Here is a 25,481-nt window from a genome sequence, read left to right as displayed (position 1 = left end):
TAGGATCGGTAGCCCTTTTTTTACCGCCTTCAAGCTCTCCTGGTTCATATAGATATCTAACAGTGACATCGCCAAGAATCGGCTTAGAAACGCTATTTATTTTTAATTTTCCGGGTATATACTCGTATTTAATCGCGTCGCTGGGCTTCATGTTGATTACTCGGGTAATCTCGTTATTTAACGCTGCAATTACACCTGGCAACCTTTTAACCCATTCACGAGATCGTTTTTCTTGGATGAATTCCTTCGCGTATTGATATCCAAATAACCGTTCAGCGAGAGTCCGATTGAATCGTTCAACAATTGCCTGATCACGATGTAGCGCAGTATGACCTCGTCGTATCGCGACGCTATGATGTTTCAGCGTTGATAAAACAGCGCCGCGAAATTCACTACCAGGATCAACTTGTAATAGATTTGACCAGCGCAGAGGACCTCTTCGATAAATCCGCTCAAACGCATCGGCTACTTCAGTTGCTGACTTTGTTTTCAACGGTTCCGCTTGTTTGTATCGACTCGCAACATCAACTACGGTTAGCGCGTATTTGTAACCGTTGTCATGCGGCAGAAATAGTATATCAGCCTGATGAACTTCATTAGGTACGCTGACATCAAAGCGCGAGAAGTTGATTTGTTTAGGCGGTGGTAGATAGATTTGCCATATAGCCTGTTTGGATAACCAATTAGCCGCAGTGGTCTTTGTTACCTTTGCAGCGCTTGCAAGCTTACCAATTGCGGCCTTCCCCTTCCAGTATCCTCTCGGAGAATAATAGATGGAATCCATCGTTTTTCTTGGATGATTGTTATTAATTACCAGCGCCAATCATTAATTTACCTTTCATAGCCGATTTTACCAACCATGAGGCCAATTTTTCTTTGACGGATTTATCAGGAATAGCATTTAGCGCGTGAATTAATTTTACATCCGCGATATGACGCTGTTGCAGATCGCTACTTTTGTAAGCAACATCATGAGCATGACACGCCTTATCAATAGCATTTATCGGATACTCACCTGGATTGGGCTGATCCTGAGCATCGAGTCTAATATCTAATCGTGTTCCGGGGCCACAGTAGTTATATCCTGGGAGGTGTTTTTCTCCTGGATACTTTGCCCACGGTGTTCCGGGGAGTTTTGCCAATTTGGCTGCGATGTCACCTCCTCGCTTTTTTTTAAAACATCTCCGGGTCTAATAGAAATAAATCTAAATTTCTTTGTACCGCATTGTACACACTTACCAGTAAGCGCCGATCTGTTATTTCTTGTCGTAACGGTTGTCATATCATTTGTGCCAGTACGCACTCTACACTTCACACAATATAGATCCATAATTTATGTATAGAGATATGAATATAATTGATTTTTCGGCGACTAAAACAAGAGAACCAGTTAAGCATGTTGCAGCGTTACCAAACTCGATCCGGATGATTATCATCGGACCATCTGGATCCGGCAAGACGCAATTGTTACTCAATTTAATAATGAGATGGATGAAGTGGGATAAGTTGTATTTGGTTGCTCCTAGCGTAGATGATCAACGATGCTACGAGGTGTTGAAAGATTTCAACGAGAATGCATCAGCGATCGCTAAAAAGAATGTTATTGAGTTTATTACGGATATCAATGATGCACCGGGTATTGATGATATTGATGGCGACGTTAACAATCTAGTCGTGTACGATGATGTTATGTTAGACAATCAAAAGAACCCAGCTAGGATATTTTCCAGAGGCAGGCATAAAAACACTGACGTGATATATGTCACTCAACGATACACTCAGATTCCAAAAGTAATCAGAGATAACTGCAATATTCTTGCTGTATTCAACGGCGTTGATACACACACGCTACGAAATATTTGGCAGACATGGTGCGGCGGTGACATGGACTTTAATGTTTTTCGAAACTTTTTTAGTCATGCTCAGTCGACCCCACATGGATTCATAACGATAAATTTACATGATCCTCGGACACGATATCGTATCGGACTTGACCAAATATTCGGTTAGTTGTAAATAATTTTCATTGTAAATAACCACTTAGCAGCAGAGGGGGCGATGACATCGACGCGGTCGTCGATGTGCTTACCGGACGCTGACGACACTGGGGATCGGCGCGCAGAAGGTGTTAATTAAACCAAATGACGTCACCATCGTGTAGGATGGACCGACGTCGTTTTTTTTTTACCAGGCGCTGACGACACTAGATCGTTGAGTGCAGAAAGTATTAATTAAGCAAAATAACGATTGGACAAAATGTCCGATTCGCCCCCTCTGCTGCTCATTTACATGTGTGCATGTATGTGCATGAATATGTTTTTGACTTATTTAATATTTTATAGGAAGATAAAATGATTAACATTTGTTTGCTTATTAAAGTGATTTCAAGAAATTTAAAATAAAAATAAAAATAATAGCTAACGTATTTTACAAAATGTTTTTGTAACGTAAAATGGTAACGTATGTGTCGTAGTGTAAAACACGGAAATATGTTACAGTTCAAACAACGTTTAGCCATTTCTCAAGACACTTTATCTTAATGCAATCATTTTAATTGATTTAAGGAGACATCATATAATTAACACAGCCTTACAACAGAAATTAATAAATTAGATAAGATGAAAAAGTCACTTACCTCACAGTAAATACAGTCCGTCTTACAATCCAGTGAACAAACAGAGCAAGTATACATCATCGACATTTTCTCAGTGAACGCAAAGTACAAATAAATGCAAGAATATACAGACCGCAATATATAATTTTAATCTAGAATTTGTAAACGCAACAATTATCATTATTTTTTACTTTCAATACAAACTATGGATTGGTGAAGATATTCTTCTTTGATGTCACTCTTCAGACATGGTCACAAATCTGTAACTCAGTAATTAATTTTAAGATAATTACGGCATTCACAACTCTCCGTATGTTACCTACATATAAATGATTAATTATTATTGTGCAAAAGAACAGTTATAATAAACAAAAGCGTGAGAATCAAGCCAATTTATCCATCGTGGACATTACAATATCGGCTTTGATTGCATTGACAGATAAAAGAACCGCAATCGGCTTATTAATGGTCACCTTGCTTATGCCAGATGTACATACTGATATCTTGACCAGTGCTGACGAAATTTTCTGTTAATCCAATTTAGGCGAATGAATGCTTTTTCCTTCCGGAAAGACTTCAAAGTCAATATCCTTTCAAACTCTATAATTCTTATTACATTTCATAAAATCGAAGTAGTGATTTACTAAACGAACCTAGAAACACTCGTTATTAAAACTATATGTTAAATGATTTTAAAAATCAGCTATTACACAACATAATTGCATTTGTGAAACAGAAATACTATTTGCAACTGATAATATACTATAGTCGATCCATTTCGCAGATAAGTATCTGAATGAACTTTTCGTAACTTTTCGCAACTTTTCGCACTTTTCGTAACCTTTCGCATTTTAGTCATACCGGACATTGCAATATAGTCAAGGTGGACATAGTACACAATTAATTTTACTATATGTTCTCTACATTTGTTTCTCAGTACTGACCTTTCCACTGTGTGACAATCAATGCAAATCATATGTTAATCTAAAATACCTTCAAAGATGACTTCACGGTGAAGTTCTTGTCAAAGGTTGACCTGCTCTTTTTTTAGCTCATTGACTGTCAACATAACATCATGTAACCAGAACACGTATTTCACTTCCGGATCATCACCAATGCCTTATTACTCACTGTGCACTGTCGCCAAAATACATATAGACAACAACACCCTGAGCTCATATTATCAAGAATAAACAGTTACCTTTAAATCCCTACCAAAAATGCATAAATAAAACTCTTCTATCACCACCAAAATGAGAGAGGAAAAAATGTTCTAAAAATAGACTAGAACTACATTCGTACTGAACTGGAAGTATTAATTGTGATGTAATTCCAGGTGGAAAAATAATGGAGGTAAGTATGAACTTGTAATGCTTTAGGTCTCACTGGACAGTTTATCTGGTGAATTTTCATCCGACGATGACCAACTACAGAAAAATGAGAATAATTTTACACTGAAGATACAAATAAAAACGAACTAATGATTTTTGTAGAAAGCATACATGTGAGATTTTGACTGCAGTAATCAGGTTAATTCCTGATGCAACTGGTGGTTTTTATACTGAACCAACACTGCCACCAACCCCTAGATTTTACATTCATTTTTGACAAGAAATAGCTATTTTGAATATTTTTCTGTGACAAGGCAGCTAAAAGAATCAGTATGTGCCTTATGCTTGAATAAAGTTCACTAGTACTATAACAAATTAGCAAACTTTTCATCACCCCTCAACCATCTAGATTTTTAGATATTTACCTCTGTAGCAGACACACATAAATACGTAAGCCAAGTCGACAGCTCATTTGCAGCCCACGTTACGCATTTGATTTCCAATGCAAATCTAACTGACAGGCAGTCACCAACAAGCCAACCTATTTCCAAGCCTAACTCAAAGTAAATCTGAACCACATTATAGATTTAGCTTATGTGTGAATTTATAAATGCTAGGCTTGTGATAATTAGGTTCATGCCTTCTACTTAAAAATTAGGGGGATGTCAAAATATGAAACTATCCAGTGAGACCTTAAATTCGTTCATATTTATCTAGTGCTCATAATTACGTGTAGCAGTCATTCGATTTAGACAATCAGCTCCTGAATTCAACCTTAATCTGAATTCATGTCTACATGTTTTTGGTTTTCAAGAAGAAATATCCACCTGATCACGGAACAATACTGCTGCGTCAAGAATGCTGGCTTATATCCAACGCTGTCCATGTTGTAGTATTTTTTTTTCTCAGCTCACGTGTTTATTGTATTGTACTTTTTGTTAACTACATGAGTATCAGAGCTTTAAAATTATATTAGTAGTGGTAGTAGCTAGCACAATCAGTAGGAACAGCAATGGTAGTAGTAGTAGTAATCGTTTTAGTAGTAGTATTAGATGTTGTAGTTATTGTTATTGCAATTAGGAAAAATCAGAATGTCTTACTTAAAGTTAACTACATAAGATATCAGACATTGGTTGTGAGACAAAAAAGACCAGGGACTGAAGGGTCGATAACTTTGAACCTAATACATACATAATTATACATAAAACACAGAAAAGCATTTTAACGTAAGGAAAGACATTTTGATTGTACCATGAATTGCCCAAAGCTCCAATTTTTATGTTTTCTCCATTTGGTTTTTAGTTGTGGGTTGAAGATTTGGGGGTCAAGAGTTGTGCCATTAATGGAGTTGAAAAAACAACGCGAACGAAAGCACAGAGTTTGAAAGTTGCACTTCACATTTTAAGATAGATAATTGGGACAGGTTAGGAGAACAAGTAATTGAATCTTATTAGCAAAGGCCATTGAAAACTAACTCATAGTACCTGAGTAGATGAAGATAGGAAGGGTGTGCCATCTTAATGTAAGAAAAATCAGCTACTGTCAGTATTAATTTTAAATTTGGTAGCAAACTTTCAAATTGTGCATAGAATTAACACTCTAGAAATGTTATGTTTCTGCAGTCTATACAAATACAAGCATAATCTTTATAGTACACTCACCCCATGGCCATATAGATATTAATCATTTGGTTTAACAGCTGTACCTCTTTCCGGTAGAGCTGAGAAAACAACAGGCACATGTGTGTGTTTATATATGTTATTTAAATGATTATTTAGAGTACTTATAATAAACTTTAGACCTTGAAAATGCTGACATTAGAGACAAGATAGTAGAGTAAGTGGCCCTAATTAGCAACAGTAACTTGTATATAGTTTTAAAGGAAATAGATATTAAACTCTGACAATATTTGCCAGGCCTCTACACCTTAAATACATTTATTTAACATTTTATATTTTGCTGCTGAGGTTGACAGTGAGTGTGTGTCTGATCATATATGCATTAATCATCTATATGTTAACAAATCAATTTGTGCATCAGAAATAATCAAGCCAGTTAAAGGAAATATCATATCAGGATGCCTCCTGTGAAGTCCGCTAGTTTTATATATATATATATATATATATATATATATATATATATATATATATATATATATATATAAACATATATATATATATATATGGGGGGGGCTTGTGGATGTTGGTGATGTGGTTGATTGGAGGATTGTACCTTCTTACAAGGTGTCCGCTTTATTTGGTTATCATTGTCTAGAGGGTGATCGTCCTTGGTCTTGTGTCCCATATCGAGTAAATATTAATATAAAGTGTGAAACTTATAGATGGGATAAATAGAGATCTGAGCAGATATATAGAACAGAATGACATGAGCCCATGTACATGAAGTATTAATAATTTAATCAATTACATAAACAACTTCGATAATACATTACATTAGGAAGATATACATCTCTCTTTGAAATAAATCATTCACCGAATTTCAAACACAAATACACTTATATAAATAGCCAATCTGTTTTAAAAGATAGAATTGGTTCATCATAGAATCGAGTGAACAATCGAAGTCATGGCCTTGTACAACTTCATAACATTTATTCCGGTTCACTCCAACTTCACTGTGGCTGGTCTTCTTGGTCCTTTCGCTTTTTTTCTCCAAACTCTCGATTGTCTCACCTCTTTCAGCCCTCAAACTTTGTTTGGGTAGGTGGATACATAAGTGTTTTATTGTTACAGGTTAGAACCCCCATCACTGGTATTGTGTACACTGTAGATGGAATTGTACACATACCATTATGAAGAGCCAGGTTTCTTGTAGGTTACTTGGTGTAAGTGCAGTGTCAAGGGATTCACCAAACTCTTTTTTTTTCTCTCTCTCTCACCACAGATTTGCACATATTTTTTGCCCAGTATGCATGAGAAAGAGTGAGAAATAAAACCAGATAAAGTTTCACTTAAATTGCGTACCATGTTTAATTCATTTAGACAACATTTGTCTCATTATTTCCTTACGTCACTAACAGTTAGTCAGTGGAAATTCATGGCTGATGTATAGAAACATGACTGTTGAAACTGTGTTTTTATGTATGTATATTAATGTACCATGAGTGGATCACAGTTTAATATTTCTAATAGTACGTATTGGTATATCAAATTGCTTTATACCAACACTTTAAGAGTAATTTTCTTTTAAATGTGTGTGTGTGAGAAAGAGAGAGAGTTGTTTTTTATTTTTATTTATTGAGGTCTTTAATAACATTCTCTCTTTACCCCTCCAGTGGCCTAGTGGTTAGAGCATCTGCCCTTGATGCGGTAGGTCATGGGTTTGAACCCTGGCCAAGTCATACCAAAGACTTATAAAAATGGTATACTAACAGCTGCCTTGCTAAACGCTCAGCATTAAGAGGTTATTATTAGGACTGGTCAGCCTGGTGTCAGGATAATGTGACTGGACGGGACATGATGCTTCAAGTCTGTGGCATGATGCGCCAATACTAAACATCACTATAAACTGCCACACTGCAGATATCGTAGTGATATGACTGATTTTTTTTTAAAGCTACATTAAAAATCCAAAATAAAGAACACACTAATTCTCTCTCAAAGATTAATGACTTAAAGACTGTCTGGATACTGAGGTAATATTAGCAAGTATTTGGCAACCATTAAATTTGTGAGAACCAATTCCTCTCCAACAGATATTACCAAGATGCAAGAAGTTGTCTGACACAGTCTTTCAGTGGGTCTCATGCAGTCTTGCATTAAAGTGGTAAAATGGAGATTGAAAAAATATTCACAACATCAAGGACACCTGATATTTAGTAAAAATCTATTCTTCAGACATCTTATTGATGTTTGTCCACCAAAAACTTACCAGTTTTGGAAGTATCATTTCAGTTACCTCAGAGTCCAGTTCAGAGAGTTGAAGTTATTTGACTCACATTGGAAAGAGACAACACTGTTCTGAATGAGCCTGTAACAAGATAAACCGGGTTCGAGTCATTATAATGAAGACGCGAAGAGCAATTTGTGAAGAAGTTATTTATTTATGTATGATTGAAGAAATTCCTTCATCAAACTTGTGCGTATAATTAAATCTCAGCAATTGATCTAATGCATTGATGCGCACTGAGTTAAATAATTCATATAAAGAAACATGATACTGTTTCTAACTGGAATGAATTGTAACATGTAACCTGAAACAAACAACAAGAATCAATGAACAGAAATTGAACAATATGATTGATTGATGGATATATCAGCACAGATGATCAATGAATAAATCAGAATTGTACCGGTCTTGTCTCTTTAGTGGAGATTGATACCAAAGAGGTGAATTAGGAATGCATCAGTGATCGGAGGATACATGGCCGATGACTGAATCTCTGCCAGCATCAAACTCCTGCATCTAATCAAACAGGGTCATTTCAGTTTTTCTCTTTCTCTGCTTGATGCTAGATACATCTTGATACCTACAATTCATAAGTAAATCAGATTCGTTGTGGTGTCATGAAAGGACAGCATGTGCTAGTGGTATATTCATGAAAGGACAGCATGTACTAGTGGTGTCATGATATGACAGCATCAGCATGTGCTAGTGGCAGTGACATTCTGTCAGCAGAGCTTCACTGCTATATCCAGGGTCATATTTTGCTTAAGAAGAAGCTGATAATGTGACTACCTGAATAGAAACAAGTTTCTTGCCAGTCGACATTTCCACAATAAAAACTTGAAAAATGTTTTTTCATCAATCACCCCTTTTACTTCCTAAATGTGCAAGATAGTTATTTCTTCTTTAGACTCCTGATTTGTCTTGTATGTGCTTTTAGTGTGTCTGAAGTAAATTATTATTTTTCCTCAAATATAACAATGTGTCGTAAAGTTGGAAGGTGATTTATCAACTTGTGACTAATCACCTCTGACAAGTACTCTATGTACTGGTCTCCAGTTGAAGAGGTTGTTCTGAACTTCACACCAGCAAATTCTACGACTAAACCTTTCGTGTGATATCTGTAACAGCCTTGAAGTTGCTTATGAAGAACATCTCTAAGTTTTTGATAACCATTTTGCTCACTTGCAGCTCCAGTATCAGATATTGTCTTGATGAACTTGAGAGGGACTCTTTTCACACCAGTGTATTTATTGGTGGAAGATTTTGTCCCATCTGGCTTAAAAATTAATTGGAAAGTATTCATATAAGAATTCAAAAAGTCCACACTGGTCGTCATCATCTTCAAATTCCTTTTTCTTTTCTCTTTGCTTTTCTCCTTCATGCACTTGCATGATGCATTTTTGGTGCATCTTTAGTACTCTTCATTGCTTACCTTTCAATCATTTTATTCTGTTAATGACATGTTTGGGTCTGTTCATTGATTCAGTGTTACTCAAATCACTGTGTCAATACATGTACCAAATAGATCCTCTCCAGCTGCATAACTGAAGCATGAACTTTCATGTCTATTATGTGGCATGATTATGGAATTCCGTATGTGCTGTATTGGAAATTCTGGTAGAAACTGGATATTTTTTGTTTTCATCAATCATCTTAAAAATTTCTTGCAATCTATTAGTCAGGTGCAAAAAAAAACCCTATTTCATTTCACTCATTGCAGCCTTCTCCAAAAAATTCATCAAGAACTGCTTTTAATATGGTAGTATCATCATCTCTACCACTGGAAGGTGTGCGATGGTGAAATATAAGTGCTTTTAATATGGTAATAATGTCATCTCTACCACTGGAAGGTGTGGGATGGTGACATATGAGCGGAGGCAATTGTATATACTTTAGATCTTGACTGTACCACTATTAGTATTGCAGATCACAGTTTCATCTTTGTCTTAATTGTACTTGTATTTCATAAATGAGGATTTGAGAATATCTCTGTCTGCATCGTCAATCTTTTAACCTAATTTTTGAATACTCTTCTCTCCTCATTTTCTTCATTCGTTTCCTCTCCATTAATGGATTTTGCATCCTCATCATCAACATCACTGACATCAGTATAAGGCAACAAGGTCATGTGATACATCTGGGGCACACTGGACATTTGCAGTATCTTCAGCTTATTCCTGTAAGTGCAGTTGCTGTTATTTAGGTAATAGCACTTGAAATGTCATCAGTTTCTTCATTGGAAATGTTTGCCAAGAAGTTGTTCTCTTTGATATTATTATTGACTATTTCTTCTTTGACATTATTATTGACAATTTCTTTTTTGACATTAATATAGACTATTTCTTCTTTGACATTATTATTGACAATTTCTTCTTTGACATTATTATTGACTATTTCTTCTTTGACATTATTATTAACAATTTCTTCTTTGACATTATTATTAACAGTGTCTATTTCCTCCGTATAATGAAAGGCCAGGGATGTAAAGGTTTTGTCTAGATCCAAGTTTACTTGCTGAAATTGTGAATTTTCCATCAAACCCGCTTTCTCCAACATTTGCAAAGGGGTATAATGACCTATGTCTAGTTCAGATTTATTTCAGGTCCCAGGTGGCTTGCTTCTCAAAATGAGCAAATGCACATGGTTTGTCTGGGTCATCTTTAGTAGCACCTATTCCAGATCTTCTTTATTTAGTTGGGGTATACTCAATCTTCTTTATCTTTACACAGTGGAAGATGCCGTGACAATACATCTTTTGAATCATTTGGAATGCCTTTGATTGTGATGAACTGTGTACACAGTTGATTTATTTAAGTTCTTTCTACGGGCTGAGGTTCTGTTTTCATGATGAGTTGTGCAAGACTGACAATGAGAAATACAAGATGACAGTCTTTTGAGATTAACCAAATGTTCTGTAAATGTGGCAACATTTGCTTTTTCATGGTATAGTGGGTATGGTTTCAAAAGCCATTTAAAATTAAAAAGTTCTGGATCAGCTGTTTTCATGTTCATTTCACAGACTTTGGCTTATATTGGCAACTGTTACACTGTCATGGTTGTTAATGAACAAGTTGTCTGTGATAATATCTTGTGTAAGACCACTGTCATTTCTGTTATGTTCAGTGATGACTCAAAATGGCAATATAAACAGGCCACGTTTAAGGTATAGACATCATCCCAAAATATCTACACCTGATGCTGTCTTTATTAAAGTTTTTGTTCTAGTAAAGCAATTTGCAGGCACTATTCTCAAATTGTTTCAAAGTGGTTCACTTCTAAAGTGTCAGCACACCAATCATTCTCCTCTTTAAAATATTGAAAACAAAAGGAGCCACGAATTCTGAATTCCTCTGGAAGAACTTGATCATCCTGACAAGACGAAAGGAACACATAATGGGGTCTAAGTTTTCCAAATTTCACAAGACTTCTTGCAAGGAAGCTCTTACCGGGCAGAAGACAGCCTTTGGGAAAGGTAATTATGACAGGGACATGGTGGATTTTCTTCAGAGAGAACTATCAGAGGTATCATATGTTTCAACATTATTTTGGGATTCTTGGAATTGGATGCCAATAAGTTTTCCTGCTCCATGCTCACACATATTTTTGCACTCAAAACACGATATTTTGGAACTGAAGAACAGGTATATCTCTAAGAACATCCAAGCACTATTCTGCTGACAGACATTCAAACACTTCTTGTCCCTTTTCTGTTGACTCGATACATAATCCAAAATATGACCCTTTTCTTGCCTTACCTTCAGAGCCATATACTTCATATAAATAATCTTCATTGCTAGATATGTCTTTCTTAGAGAAGGAACTAAAATGGCACTCAAACAGTGGAACTTGATTCCTTTCACTGTCAGAGAACTGTGTTTTGTAATCATTAATTAAAGATGAAATTTCCACATATTCAGGTTGTAGCTTGTTAATTGTTTCTTCTGTTATCTGTATTTAATTTTTTTTTGTGTGTTTGTCATTTGTACATGGCTGAGGGTAGAGTTTAGGCCTACCTGTCATATAGATTGTAAGGTGATCAGTCTTTGGAATATATGTTTAAGGGGGACAGAAATAACAGAAAATCATGTGCATAAAGCTGATTTACTGCAGACAAATCATTTTTTTTTAAATGGTCTCTTCAGAACCGTTTATATAACATTTTTGGGAAAATGAAACTTTTGACAATTTTTGGTTAGGAACTAAATTTGGGCAAATATTTTTAATGAAAAGTATATTGCACTATATTGAAAAACTAATGATTTTATGAATATTGTGAATTGACAGTATTTGAAAAACTAAATAGAGGGTATTGTTGTTTGTTTGCATTAAGACCCAATACATTTCATTGTGTTGTAAACAATCATATTTTTAACAAGTGGCCAAGAATTGAGTTCAGTTACATTGCTTATTTGTACCACAAGATTAAATATTATAGATGTTATTAATGTGGGAAAATGTATATTTTTTTAAAAAAAGATCTTGTTTACCAGACATGATCATCATTTGAAGCATAGAACCCCCAACCCTATTTGTAAGTTCACTTACATTTCTGTTTAGAGGATTGTTCTTAAAAAGCAATGATTTAAGAAGATGGTAAATTTTGTGAAAGCCTAATCTGTTGCGATAAATTACATTTTTGACTTATTCAAACTACATTACTGTGTACTAAACTACAATAGCAAGCCAGATGCTATGAGATGGTTCTAGCTTTCTAAGATTTGAATTACTTGGCAAGCTGACTTAAGACCAACATGTGGTCATAATAATGTCATTGAGAAGCAAACATTGGCAAAAGAAATATCTTTTGCAAAATGTAATTTCCATGCCTAAAAGGTATTGTAATCACCTTGTGCCATTTAATGTTTTAATTAACAAACTGCTCTGGTGACCTACATGGTTAGAGCATATGCCTTGGATGCGGGATTTCGTGTGTTGAAACCTCAGCTGAATCATACCAGTGACTTATAAAAATGGTACTAACAGCTGCCTCACTAGGTTCTCAGCATTAAGAGGTTAGTCTTAGGACTGGTTGGCCTGGTGTCAGGATAATGTGACTGGGTGGGAAATGATGCTACATGTCTGCGGCATGATGCCCCTGTGCTAGACATGACTATAAACTGCCACACTGCAGACAGCTTAATGTTATGACTGAAAAATTATGAAAGCTATGTTAAAAATCCAAATTGGACTCTAATTGACAAATTGCTTATCTCTCTTGTGAATAATAACTCCCATTGGAACCAAAAATTCATCCATGATGGGAAATCATGTATTTTCATATGTGATATAATAAGTATGTACTTTTTACACATGAAAACCATAGAAATAATAAAAAAATTCTATATTTCACTTTCAAATGTATAATGTACTGAGGTTTATTACAATTTACAGGGTTTGCAAGGCTACCCAGTACAGGCTAGTGATGATGATAGTGATGGTATGTTGCAGTATGCTGCTGCCTTGCATCGGGTATGCCAGAGTAGAGTAGAACCCATACCAGATGGAAACTTTGTGTTAAGAGAAAGAGGTACAAAAAAATGGTTCAGAGAACAACAGCAGTCACAAAAATAAGTACAATAATAAATACACAGACACTCAAAGCTAAACAAACTTAAGTCCTTATATAGGGGTAAATACACGTAAGATCACTTAGGAAAAGAGATTCACAAATGAAATGCAGGCCCTCATTCTTGGAATCTTTTTGACAGACACTCAGGCTCAATTTAGTCTCAGAACTTTCACAGTTCATAACTTTATTAGAATAAAGGTAGAATTACATAACTTACAACATATTTTCTTAGGTTACTATGGTGGAATCAAATTTCAGTGACATTCCTGCCTTCAAAGTATCATATCTGAGTTTCAAGCTTGTGTTTCTTGCTTAAAACCTTTCAGGAATACAGGGCCCAATGTTCTTTATGGAAGTGTCTGCTAAGATGGATTTTACAGTACAGTAAAAAAAATTACTATTTATCCAGACACATGTTCCCACTGTCAGTTTTGTTGAATTAACAAAGAGTTACCATACAATTAACCTATCATAATACAACCTCTTACAACTAAACCTCATGGTCAAATTCACATTAAACCATTTATAACAAACAGACCATACATTCCAAATGTTCTACATTTTAAAAAAGAAACGTTTGTTAAACAAACAAAAAAATGTCAGCATTTTCCTGGAGTTTTGTTATAAAAGGGTTCTGTTTTGGCTAAGGCTGTGAATAAAACACCAGAATTCACAAGTATCAAAGAATATTTAGAGTGGAATAGGCTTTACTTTCGTGGTCATGGTAACCCACATAAGCAGGATATCTGCTGAAAATGATTATGTTAATCATAAAGAACAATTTTTTTCTCTCTTTGTTTTATTAGTTTCCTTTGTCCAAATCATGTTTACTCTCCCAGTCCATTACATTGTTATTTATGATTGTCTTGTACAGTTTTTGTTCCAGTCTTTTTATGAATAGCAGGGGGACTTTTGCATTTCCATTTAATTTGCCCATCAATCCATCCTTCCTTCCAGACAGGGGCCCCAAGTGGCCAAAAGGTCTAAAGCACTTGCCTTTACTGATCACTGCCATCTCACCTGTCTGCATGGGTTTGAGTCTCGAACTCTGCCAATTTGGGCATGTGAAAAGGCTACCAGTAGCTTTTCATGGGTTGGTGGTTCTTACCAGGGCTTTCTCTGGGTTCTCCCTCCACCAGTTATACTGTTCACCATATATAGCCTATCATGCACTGAGTAATGGCAACAAAACTTTAAAGCAACGTGGACAACATATTTGCTGGCCTATAAATCGATGCAGAGTTTAAGTTGAATTTGCACATTTTGTAAATTTTCCATCCTTCATCAGTAAATAAGTCAATTCTGAGTGTAAGTTAAGGCCAGACAAATATCGCAGCTTCATCTTTTTCACTTCATTTTACACAGAATCACAAATTTTATCCTATCTGTAACTCAGTAAATTTTCAGGTCATCATCATCAGAAAATGTGGCTAAGAGTACCTAATTCATTTCACATAAAGTATTTCAAATGAATTATGTACTTTTAGCTTCATTTATTGTCCCTGATCTGAAAATTTACCAAGTTACAGATAGGATAAAACTTGTGATGCTGTGTTTAAAGAAACTATAGTAACTTCCTGTTTCATGAATATTAATGAGATCACTGTATGCTGTTTCGGATTACTGGCAATAGGGAAATTGCACCACTGATGCTCAAATGTTTTCTCCACAGTTTTGGAGAGAGAGATAGAAAGATGTATGATTATTCTACAGCATTTTTCTTCTTGCACCTTGAGATCAAAATTAAATATGCCCCTATATGAGAGATATATTTCAGCCCAACTTAATGCTACTTTTACCTAGCTGTCCCGGTTTAGCTGACACTTATGTCAAAGAGATAAAACAGTAATAAATTCAATAGTAAATGGAAACTATTAAAACACATACCATACTCCTTCAGTTTTGGTGTTTAAATATTCACAGTATTTATATCCATGTAGAATCAATTTAGGTTAAATCCCAATAATAACCAGTAGGCATGCTGTGTAGTTTTCTGTGCAACCACAACAACCTCTCCACTCCCAACAAATATGAGTATCCTTCGTCAGTTAAGTGAATATACGCTTCCTGTATTTAGGAAGCATTCAGCTTTCATCTTTGGTCATGCTAGTTGTTACTTTAAATTGCTGACAGCTCTCTTGGTGAGTACAGAAGGTCTCGCTGATTGAAAACTTATACCAGTAAGCACCTGGCATTTCGTTTCATTATACATTATTCTAAATACCCAATGGGTAGCCGCATTTCCCTATTGGTGCCTCATGAATTCGATCTGGTCTGCTGACCTTTGACATCAAAGAGGTGTTAGAATATTTAATTAGCAAGCAAATAACACCGCACAATCATCAGGTAACTAAACAATACAGATTACAATCATGCAACATCTCCCTCTCTGTCTCTATCTTTGGGGCATATTTTATTTGATCACGAGGTACAAAAAGAAAAATGCGATAAAATACCTGTCTTTGTCATGATATTTCATTTTTTAACTTGTCTATTCTAATGCACATACATATTTGTAATCAAACTGAAATGATGTATATTACTAGTGCATGCTGTTTAGTGCAATTACATCTGATGTACGTGAATGAAAATTTACATACAAAAAATTACATGACAAACAATAAAAAGATTTGAATGTCAACTTATAGGCCAGCAAACATGGTAGTGGTTATGTTATGCATGGTTGGATCCATTCTTGTAATATATCATTGACAGGCCAGTGGATCTCACATTATCATCACTGTATCTGGCTAGTCCAGTAATTGTCATGGCAATGTCAAAGTTGTCAAGAATTGCTTGAATTTCTTTTCCATCTGTGAGATGCCATTGGTAATAAATCTAACTTTGGATATAAGTGGTGGCATTTTGATTTCCCATGATTTCTAACATCTCACTTGGGAGAAAATACTTGTAATTCTATTTTTTGTTCTTAGGGTACTTGACTGGGTTCGAATAATGCTACAGATTTCGGACACTTTGATCTACTATTACACAGGCTCAGCCTGTCAAACACTGGATTGGATACATGATTAAATTTTATTATTATTTATACCTTTTCGGTTTTGTCTAATGCTCCACTTTCATCCAGGCATAGTCCACAACTATAATCCACTTCCACTTGCTATATTGCAATAGTTGAACCAGCCAGACATTGTTGACCAGCTTCATAGATGATTTTACCAACCAGAGATCTGGCATTGTACTTGAACTTAATTCATTTTAACCACATGCAGTCCCAGTTTTGATAGGTGGGATAATGTTTCTTCCCAGTAATCTCCCTGAAACTTGTCTTGTATCGTGTTTTGTTCAAGTTAAAATCACTCAAGTCTGTTGGTATTTTCAACATGATCTCATACCAGTTACATAGTTTATTATAAATGGCACTTGTGGGATTTACGAAAATCCACTGCCAGCCTTTATTGGCAAATAATTGTTGAAGTAATTCTTTAATTGACTTGTATATGGGTGATTGTGGTGCTGGAATATTCACATGTGCATCTCAAATATCTTCATCAAGTATCACTATATCCTAAGCATGTTACACAGTTTCTGCAGTCATGATTTCATTTTCCTTTGTTGGTTTGATCTGTGGAAATGTTTGCTTGAAGTCCTTCTTGAGATCTTTCTGTGCATATTATTGCAACTGTAACATATCTTTGACATGTTTGTGTGCAAACATATACTTACATATCAGTTCCAGTTGATCTCATGCAGCTTTGTAACGTCAGTCAGCTAATTCCTCTGGTATGGTTTTGCTGGTGGATTTAAACATTGTATATGTTTATTACAGTTGTTAAATTGCTTTTCCACTAGAGGAGCCAAATCGTGGGCCCTGGTTGGCTAAGTGGTCTAAAGCACTCACCATTATGGATTACTGCCATCTCACCTCTGTCTGCATGGGTTCAAGTCTTGGGTTCGGCCATGTGGGTACATGAGAAAGCTCGTGAGTAGCTTCATGTGGTTTTGTAGTTCTTCCCAGGTTCATAGTCCACTAGTTATACTGGCCACCATGTGTAGCCTATTGTGTGCTGAAAGTGGCATTAAACCAAACAACAACAACAACTAGCCAAGTCAATAATGAGGAAACCATATATGTTCTGTGTGACTTCTATAACACATTCTGAACTCATCATTTGGTTGGTCACCAGGTCCAGTGAATGTTTGCAAGACCATGCATATGGACCTAACAGAATATCAGCAACATGTTGCAGTTATCTCAGATCACTTTAGGAATGCGTGCATATGATTGTGTTGCATAGATCTGTGTTTTTATGCTGACCTTGGCAAAATACTTTCACGGGAGGTGTCTTGGTGTTAAAGCAATAAATCAATGTATATAACAAAGTTATCCTCACTCTGATCAAGGTTGTCAATGGCAGGAGCTTCGATGAGTGGAAAAAGATGGTGGATGATTTGTTTCTTGTTGACAACTTAAGTGATGCTTTAATATCCCAGGTGAACCAATCCAACTCTAGCCATCTTAAGTCAGGTTTAATACTGATGTTTTGAGAATATCCTCATTTAGGCTTTCAAACATTTAGATATCAAGGTGTTTTTTATTATCTATTTGGATTTTAAGATATTAATTCTTTTCCCTGGGAATATTTAGGTGCTCATACAGAATTCTTAGACAAAGTCATTTATTGAAATTTTATTCGGAATTCAAATACCAGAATATTATTTTCCGTGGTACAACAAAGAACTGTTGACACATCAGTACTATACTGGCTACGGTATACGTCATTGCCTTCCATTTTGAATTTTTTTGGGACTCTAACTCAAATTCATTAGAACATTTTATTAATAGGACTTCTAAGTTTTAATTCTTGGAGTATTCTTGGATTATTTTTGTATTTGATTGTTAAAACCATAAGTTCTTTACCTCATTTTTACCTTGTTTTTCTAGGGAAATAAATTATTTGTTAAGTTTTACAAAGCTTGTTGTCTTCACTTTCCTCTTATTACTGTTTATGAAAGCCTAAACACATAACAGACAGAAATATTAATCTTTGTTACTTTCCATGTCTATACAGTAGCTTTACAACTGTCACAACAAGAGTATCATTGTACACTTTTGTTGAACTGAATATGGTATTTCACTAATTTGCTTGTTCGTTTCTATTGTGTCTGTCTCCTATTATCTAGTTCAGATAGCTAGTTGTAGTCATCAGATGCTACTAGCCATCTGTCATTCTATTCATATAGTGATGAACATAAAATTTGTTTGTTATATATATATATATATATATATATATATATATATATATATATATATATATATATATATATATATATATATATATATATATATATGATAATTATAGAGAGGTTGATTAGCAAACTACATAAGAAGAAAAAAAGCAAAAATTCACATTTTTGTACATATTTTTTTTAGATCGTGATGAGATGGACGAGCTCCAGGGATTACACCATCAATCTCTGTGTAAAACATGTTTTCAAGAAAATGCCAGCATCATGTTTTTACCATGCACTCACCTTTCTGCTTGCCCATCATGTGCAGCAAAACTTCAGAACTGCAATGTATGCCTGCAACTTATCAAAGTCACAGTCAGGGCATATTGCAGTTGAAAAAGGACAATTCTAACACAGGAAATTAAAATCAGTCCTTTGTACATTACTTGTTTTACCATTATAAATGATCTTTCTGTTTATTAATAGTTGTCCATACCACAAGAATGTATTTGAAATGTGTTTAAACATTTATTTGAAACACATTTGTTTTGTGTTAATATGAATCAAGTATCTCATTAATTACAATTCAGCATCTTGTTTACTGTTTGTCTTATAAAGTCATGATTTTTGGGGGGTTCATGCCTTTAAGAATGAATTTGAAAAATGTTTCTGAGAGACTTCACAATGGAAATAACTAAAAAAAATCATAGCTTTTTGTTTGTTTAAATACATGCCAACTTGTACCTAGCAGAGGTACAATATAGTCAACATATTTTTGCAGACTTTTCATGAAGACTAACAAGCCACTGATATTTTTATATATCTTTTTGTAGTTTTTTAAAAATAAATATACCTCCACAATTATATATCATCAGCAGAAACAGTGGACAGTAAAATAGTATTCAGCGGCAACTTTTATTTTTGACTCAAGTTCAAGGAGTGAGATATCTTAAACATTTCAGGGAGACAGGCAATGTATTTTAGTGAGACTGCTCAATAGCAGAGTGAATCTTTCAGATATGGATTTTTTTTCCTTTTGATAATTTTATTGCCAAATGTTATACATTCCATTTTCATGGTGATAAAAATCCTGTTTCTTTCATCATTTGGGAATACTGCTCTGGTGGCTTAGTAGTTAGAGCATCTGCCTCGAATGTGGGAGTTCACAGGATCAAACCCCGGCAGAGTCAGACCAGAGACTTATAAAAATAGTACTAGCAGCTGCCCCTCTAGGCGCTCAGCATTAAGAAGTTAGTGTTAGGACTATTCAGCCTGGTGTCAGGATAATCCAAATCACACACATCATTTGGGGTTTATCATTCATGGTGTATCTTTCACCATATATCATTTATTGTTGAGTATTTGTTGCTTGGGGCAAGCAGCATTTGGCATGAATCATTTGTCATTCATATCTGGTTCATTTTCTGTATTTTTACCATTGTGCTTTGTTCCATTTTCATATAAAAGGGGTACAAAAATGTTTTATCATCTATCAATTTTATCAGTTCATTAGTGTAAAGAACTGTAAAGTTAGTTATGTGGCTGATGCTTGGCTTATTGGGTAAAATATTTTAGTGTGTCTAGCAGACAAATTGACCCATGCTTGCATCGTTTAGATTTATGAGACAAAATCATCATTTATAAACAAGTGTACAGGGAGAGATTCTAGGCCAGGGCATAACAGCTGTGCTTTTGCTCTAGGGGTCGTCCATTAATTATGTCAACCAAATTGGGGTTGTGGGGGTTGGAGAAGTTTGACAATTGTTGACATGGGGGAGGGGGAAGTTCAAGATAAATTGACGTCAACAATGTTACTTTTTTACAATAAATTTAATAAATAAAAAAATAGGAAATTAGTCGGTGCATTGGTATGGCACACACTCGCTCATCCGTCAACAGCCCACCAGTTTAATCCTAAACCAGTTGAGCTCTTGCCAAGGATGATAGTCTTGCATCATCATATTTTGTTTTTATTCAGTGTACATTGTAGACTGTAGACAGATTTTTAAGGGAAGCTGTTGCTAAATTCAAAGACTGCACTGAGCCATAGACATCTAAATAGTATAGCTATCCATCTATGTTATATGTATAGATGCTATTATATATTGAAGTCCATGAGCTATCCCTTGAGAGCTTGACTATTATACAGTCATCTTTAACATAATACATAAAATATATTATGTAGCCTTCACACTAAGCATACAACTTCTTCAACTAGATGCAGTAACCTTAATGCCTTACAAATATTGTACACTTTGATAATAGACTCTTGTTCATTTCAGGCAAATGCCCCCCTCCCCCCAATCTGCATGTGCTGTAAAATTGCTGGAGCCTATATGCAAAAAATAACATTGCCCCCCCCCCCGAAAAAAAGTAAGAACAAGTCAATACTTTTTACAAATTGTAAAATGCCATGATGTAAATTGTTGCCAACCGATTAGAAGCTCGTACTTTGAGATTATCGCCGATAGATTCATTCCACCACCAATTCCAGTCTGCCAAACTAGTGAAGGCCTTAAAGCACCAGATGCATCTGAGAGCGACTTGCACAGATTTCCATCTCTTTTCTTCAGTCAGACTTTGAAAGTTGATAACATGTTACCTCAGTCGGCAAAGGCATTCAAAATTCTTCCATATGACTATATTGTCCTTCCATTCAGTTGTCGTTGGTTGAAAGGATCTGCAAAATCTGTCACCTCTATGTTGCTTCACATTAGTCATGTTCAAGAAGCATGTTCAACAGCACCGACAATGCGATCTTGGGCCTAGGCAATTACCACATGCTCCTCGACCACAAAGAATTCGGCCAATACGAGTGGCTGCCAAAAGACAGAGAGAGCTGATGGCAATTATTGCTCATGGAGAGATGTTAAGCACAGAATGGTTAGATGAAGATGTTGACTTGTCGGGTGTATTGGTTCCACAAGAAATTAATAAATCAGCCACTATGCCCATTGTAACAATTGAGAAACATTTGGCTTCCCCATGGGAAGATGGTAGAAGCTAGAATATAAACTCTTGATTTTTTTCATGAATTCAAAGTGTTATAGTCAATTTGTAATCTGTTAAACAAGTAAAAAAAATGTATTAAAATGTATTTGTAGACCTTTTAATTTCCATAATTCTATTTTTAGCATAAAAGCCAGCCATATAAAATATTGTTAGTTTGTAGGGGGGTAAAATTTTATTAGGGGGATCACTGAAAGTTTGACAGTTGTCGACAAGAGGGGAGGGGGGTACAAAAATTGCCTAAAAATTGTTGACATAATTAATGGACATACCCCTAGACCAAGATATGCCAAGCAGCACTTATTTCATTTTATTTGTGTTCATTATTACCTCTAGCATCACAGTATGTAAATTTTTCTGGCACCACTTTGCCTGAGGAATTAACAGAAATCCTGTTTTCATGTGGTACAGCTTTATGGACAATTATACTATGGACAATTATACATAGCATATGATTAATTGAGAAGTATCCTTTGGTGATTTGGCCAATTTTCTTTTTTAATTAACCTCTTTCTGGATCCATGAGCTGCTGCTCAGGGCCAAGTTGTGCCAAGCACCACTTATTTCATTTTATTTGTGTTCTTCTTTATGATCTCTAGTACCATGGTATGTAAACTTTCAATCTTTGGTACTGAGGAACATACAAAAATCCTGTTTTCTTGTAGTGTACTGCTGAGGGACAATCATGCATAGAAAATGATTAATTGAGAAGTATTGTGAAGAGATATGGCTAGTTTTCTTTCTAATGCCCACAAACTAATCAACCTCTTTTTGAATCCAGGAAAGGGATTTGATTGAACAAATTGTACAGTACTAATGAGCATATTTCTGCCATACAATTATTATAAAATGAATGACAGAAAAATTTCCCATTTTTCATATTACTGTTTATGAGCTGCTGTATTTATGTTTCACGTTTAATTTGTCTGTTGAATGTTTTTTTTTTTTTTTTTACCATTGTTTTGTTTGCTATTTATAAATGAATAACTATTATGTAAATTCAGAATGAATGTATTTAGTGATATATGTACCTGTATATGGTGCTGTATGTGATAGTTAAAGATAGTGTCCCAAATGTTAAGGTGGATTTTAAATCTCGTAAGTTCATGATAATACTAGCTGTACTGTCTTTTGTTAATAAGACCCTCTCTTTTCCATTTGTTACTATTATTCTCATTCCAGATAGGTGGTTCCATGTGGCTGAGTGGCCTAAGGTGCTCACTTTTACACCTCACTCACACATCTCACTTATGTCCACATGAATTGGAGTTTTGACTTTACCAACCATTATATGTAAGAAACCTTGCCATTTGCTTCCTATGGGTCGGTGGTTCTTTCTGGGATCTTTCAAGGTTCTTCTCCACCAAATATACTGGCCACCATGTATAGCCTATCATATTATTATTATTATTATCATTATTAATATAATACCAGTGGGGTCACAGGTTTGAACCTCAGTCGAGCCATTACCAATATTGAATCATCATAAAACAAAGACCATTTATTTTAGTACATTATTGCTTGCCCCTTTACCCTGGGGTCTAGGTCAGTCATTCAAAACTTGCATTAAGGATTTGTTTTAAATTTTTTCATTTGTTTATACTTGATAAACCTTTGATACAATATTTTCAAACATGGGATGAGCCATTCTCAAGTTAAAACAATTCTGCAAAATGCTGGGTCAACCATTTTATGTTGGGACCATCATCACCATCAAAGAAAATTTGTGTGGAGGTTTTGGTTAGGTTTTCAATTGCTTATATTATTTAAACTCCTTGTTGGATTTTCTTCATGCTTGGGATAAATAATTATGGAGCTAAGGGAAATCATTTTATGACATGCATACTCACCCTGCTTTTATGGTGGGGTCAAGGTCACATACAATTTGTTTCAATTTTTAAAAAAAAAGTGTTTTCAGTTGCTTGTAGTTTGTAAAGACTTGAATGGATTTTTCTTCATACATGCATTTAATCACTTTGAAAGTTCATTCTGCCACATGCTGGCTGGCTTCTTTGTTACCATTTGGTCAATGTAGCAGTCATAGAAAATTTGCTTTATGGTTTTGGCTTTTTCCTTTGCTTACATTTCCTACCACCCTTGATGGATTTTCTTCATACATTGCATGACTATTGATGAGACTGAGACAGTACATTCAGTGATTTTTTGTCTCATCCTTTTGACCTTGTAGTCAAGAACATGTTCATTAGCAATTAATGCTTTGGTCATGAGCTTGACATGGAGGCCCCAGATTATAGATTCCTCTCCATCATGGTTTTGGTATGAGATGCAGGAGAGGTGTGGCTATATTTAGCAAATTATTCCTCAAGTTAGTTTTATTCTCCACTCGAGAGGCCACCCCATTTATAAGGCCAATTTTTATAGCAGAAGGGGTGACTTAAATATTGAGGGACCACTGTACAGTAGAAGCTAAATGGTTGCCATTTTCCTGGACTTTCTGATAATATTGACTAATGCAATATTCCCTTGATATAATTTCTTATAAATTATCAGTTATTGGTACAGCCATTTATATAGACACAAGGTATGTTTCCTGATAATCCAAATAAAAGATGTTCAACTTGAAGTGAAGTGAACTTGAAAGGAAAATAATTTCATAAATCAAGTAAAAGGATTGAATTAAATTTTGTGAAAATCTCACAACCTTTTAAAATCTGATGATAAAAAAAATCATCCATAGTGTTTTTGTATATTTGTCTTATCCAGTTATATTTTTTTCCCCACTTATCATGTATTTGTATTGATTTGATTATATGCTTCTTTATGTGATGATTCCTATTGTATTTCTTATGTTTGCCTCACCTCATTGATCACATATAAGAGTTGCAATATTTGCATTTTCATTAACTATGGGTGTAATATGCTTCCCTCAGGGGAAATATAATTTACAGAAGTTGCAAGTGCAAATCACTTGTCCTCTGCTCTGTGTACATTGAGAACATGATTCAGCAATAGACTGATCCAAGAAACAGTGAAATTAATTGCAAAAACAAGTAAATTTACAAGACTTGAAATATAGACGTAATTTTTTATTAGATACTTTCTGGATCATAGATTGATATTACTGAGAAATTTCATGCAAGTGGAGATGAGCATCATGAGGATGAAATAAAAGAATGAACTTTACCTGCACACCAAAAAGCAGAGTTTATGTTCTTTTATGTCACAGCAGCTAAAATAGTTTATTCAGTGCTAATGCACTTGAAATAAAGTGCCTTGCCCAATGACATCCTGTGATAGACGACCCTGACTGATCTGATGGTAGGGTTCAAACCCACACCCTTATAGTTGCAAGTTCAGCATGTTAACCACTAAAGGTATACAGTATTACTGGTTTACTGCGGTATTTTTTCTGGTGTTAATACCATGCTACTACTTTTGACTGTACTGGTACTTTAGTAGTTTCTGTCAGTATGGAATATTTTGAAATTCCCAAGTTATTTTGTTATGAATTTAATGCTATTTGCATCATGTTTTCATTTTTTATTACAAAATTTTTCAAAACATTAATTTTTTTACAACACAATTGTACTTGTCACAAATTAATTTTGAACACTTCAAGTATGTATAATTATATTTGTGATCTTTTAATCACATGTCTGACATGTCACTTATGCCAAAGTGATCCAAATGGGATGTTTTGAAAGACATTTGGGCCAAATCCAGCTTTTGGAAAATTTTTAGATTCACAAAATATTTTTTAGTTGTTTACTTTTGTATGCTTGTATATTCAATACCAGTTGATATGTTTGTAAGGCTGCATATCATCCTGTGATTTTTATAAGAACAGATATTTTACGTTTGAAATTTTCATAGTATATTAAATATTGTCTCTTTA

General features: G+C 35.0%; 1 protein-coding gene and 1 long non-coding RNA gene across 2 annotated transcripts in view; one reads left to right on the top strand and one right to left on the bottom strand.

Annotated features, from left to right (window-relative positions):
* LOC149788045 (uncharacterized) overlaps nucleotides 1-3,921 on the bottom strand; it is a 19,107-nt gene extending 15,186 nt beyond the window's left edge. Inside the window, exon 1 of the long non-coding RNA XR_016424138.1 lies at nucleotides 3,608-3,921. This is a non-coding gene — a long non-coding RNA (uncharacterized LOC149788045). The remainder of the gene's footprint in view (nucleotides 1-3,607) is intronic.
* On the top strand, nucleotides 2,289-25,481 carry LOC149788044 (putative inhibitor of apoptosis). The gene is made up of 4 exons (XM_089974326.1): nucleotides 2,289-3,497; nucleotides 3,951-3,967; nucleotides 13,246-13,381; nucleotides 18,819-25,481. Exons 2-4 carry the CDS (start codon nucleotides 3,962-3,964, stop codon nucleotides 19,010-19,012), a joined length of 336 nt encoding a protein of 111 aa, XP_089830452.1. The 5' UTR covers nucleotides 2,289-3,497; nucleotides 3,951-3,961; the 3' UTR covers nucleotides 19,013-25,481.

Source organism: Sinohyriopsis cumingii, chromosome 11, assembly GCF_028554795.1.
Source record: "Sinohyriopsis cumingii isolate HCF-2022 chromosome 11, ASM2855479v2, whole genome shotgun sequence".
Classification (NCBI taxonomy): Eukaryota; Metazoa; Mollusca; class Bivalvia; order Unionida; family Unionidae; genus Sinohyriopsis; species Sinohyriopsis cumingii.
This window is presented reverse-complemented; position numbering and strand designations above follow the sequence as displayed.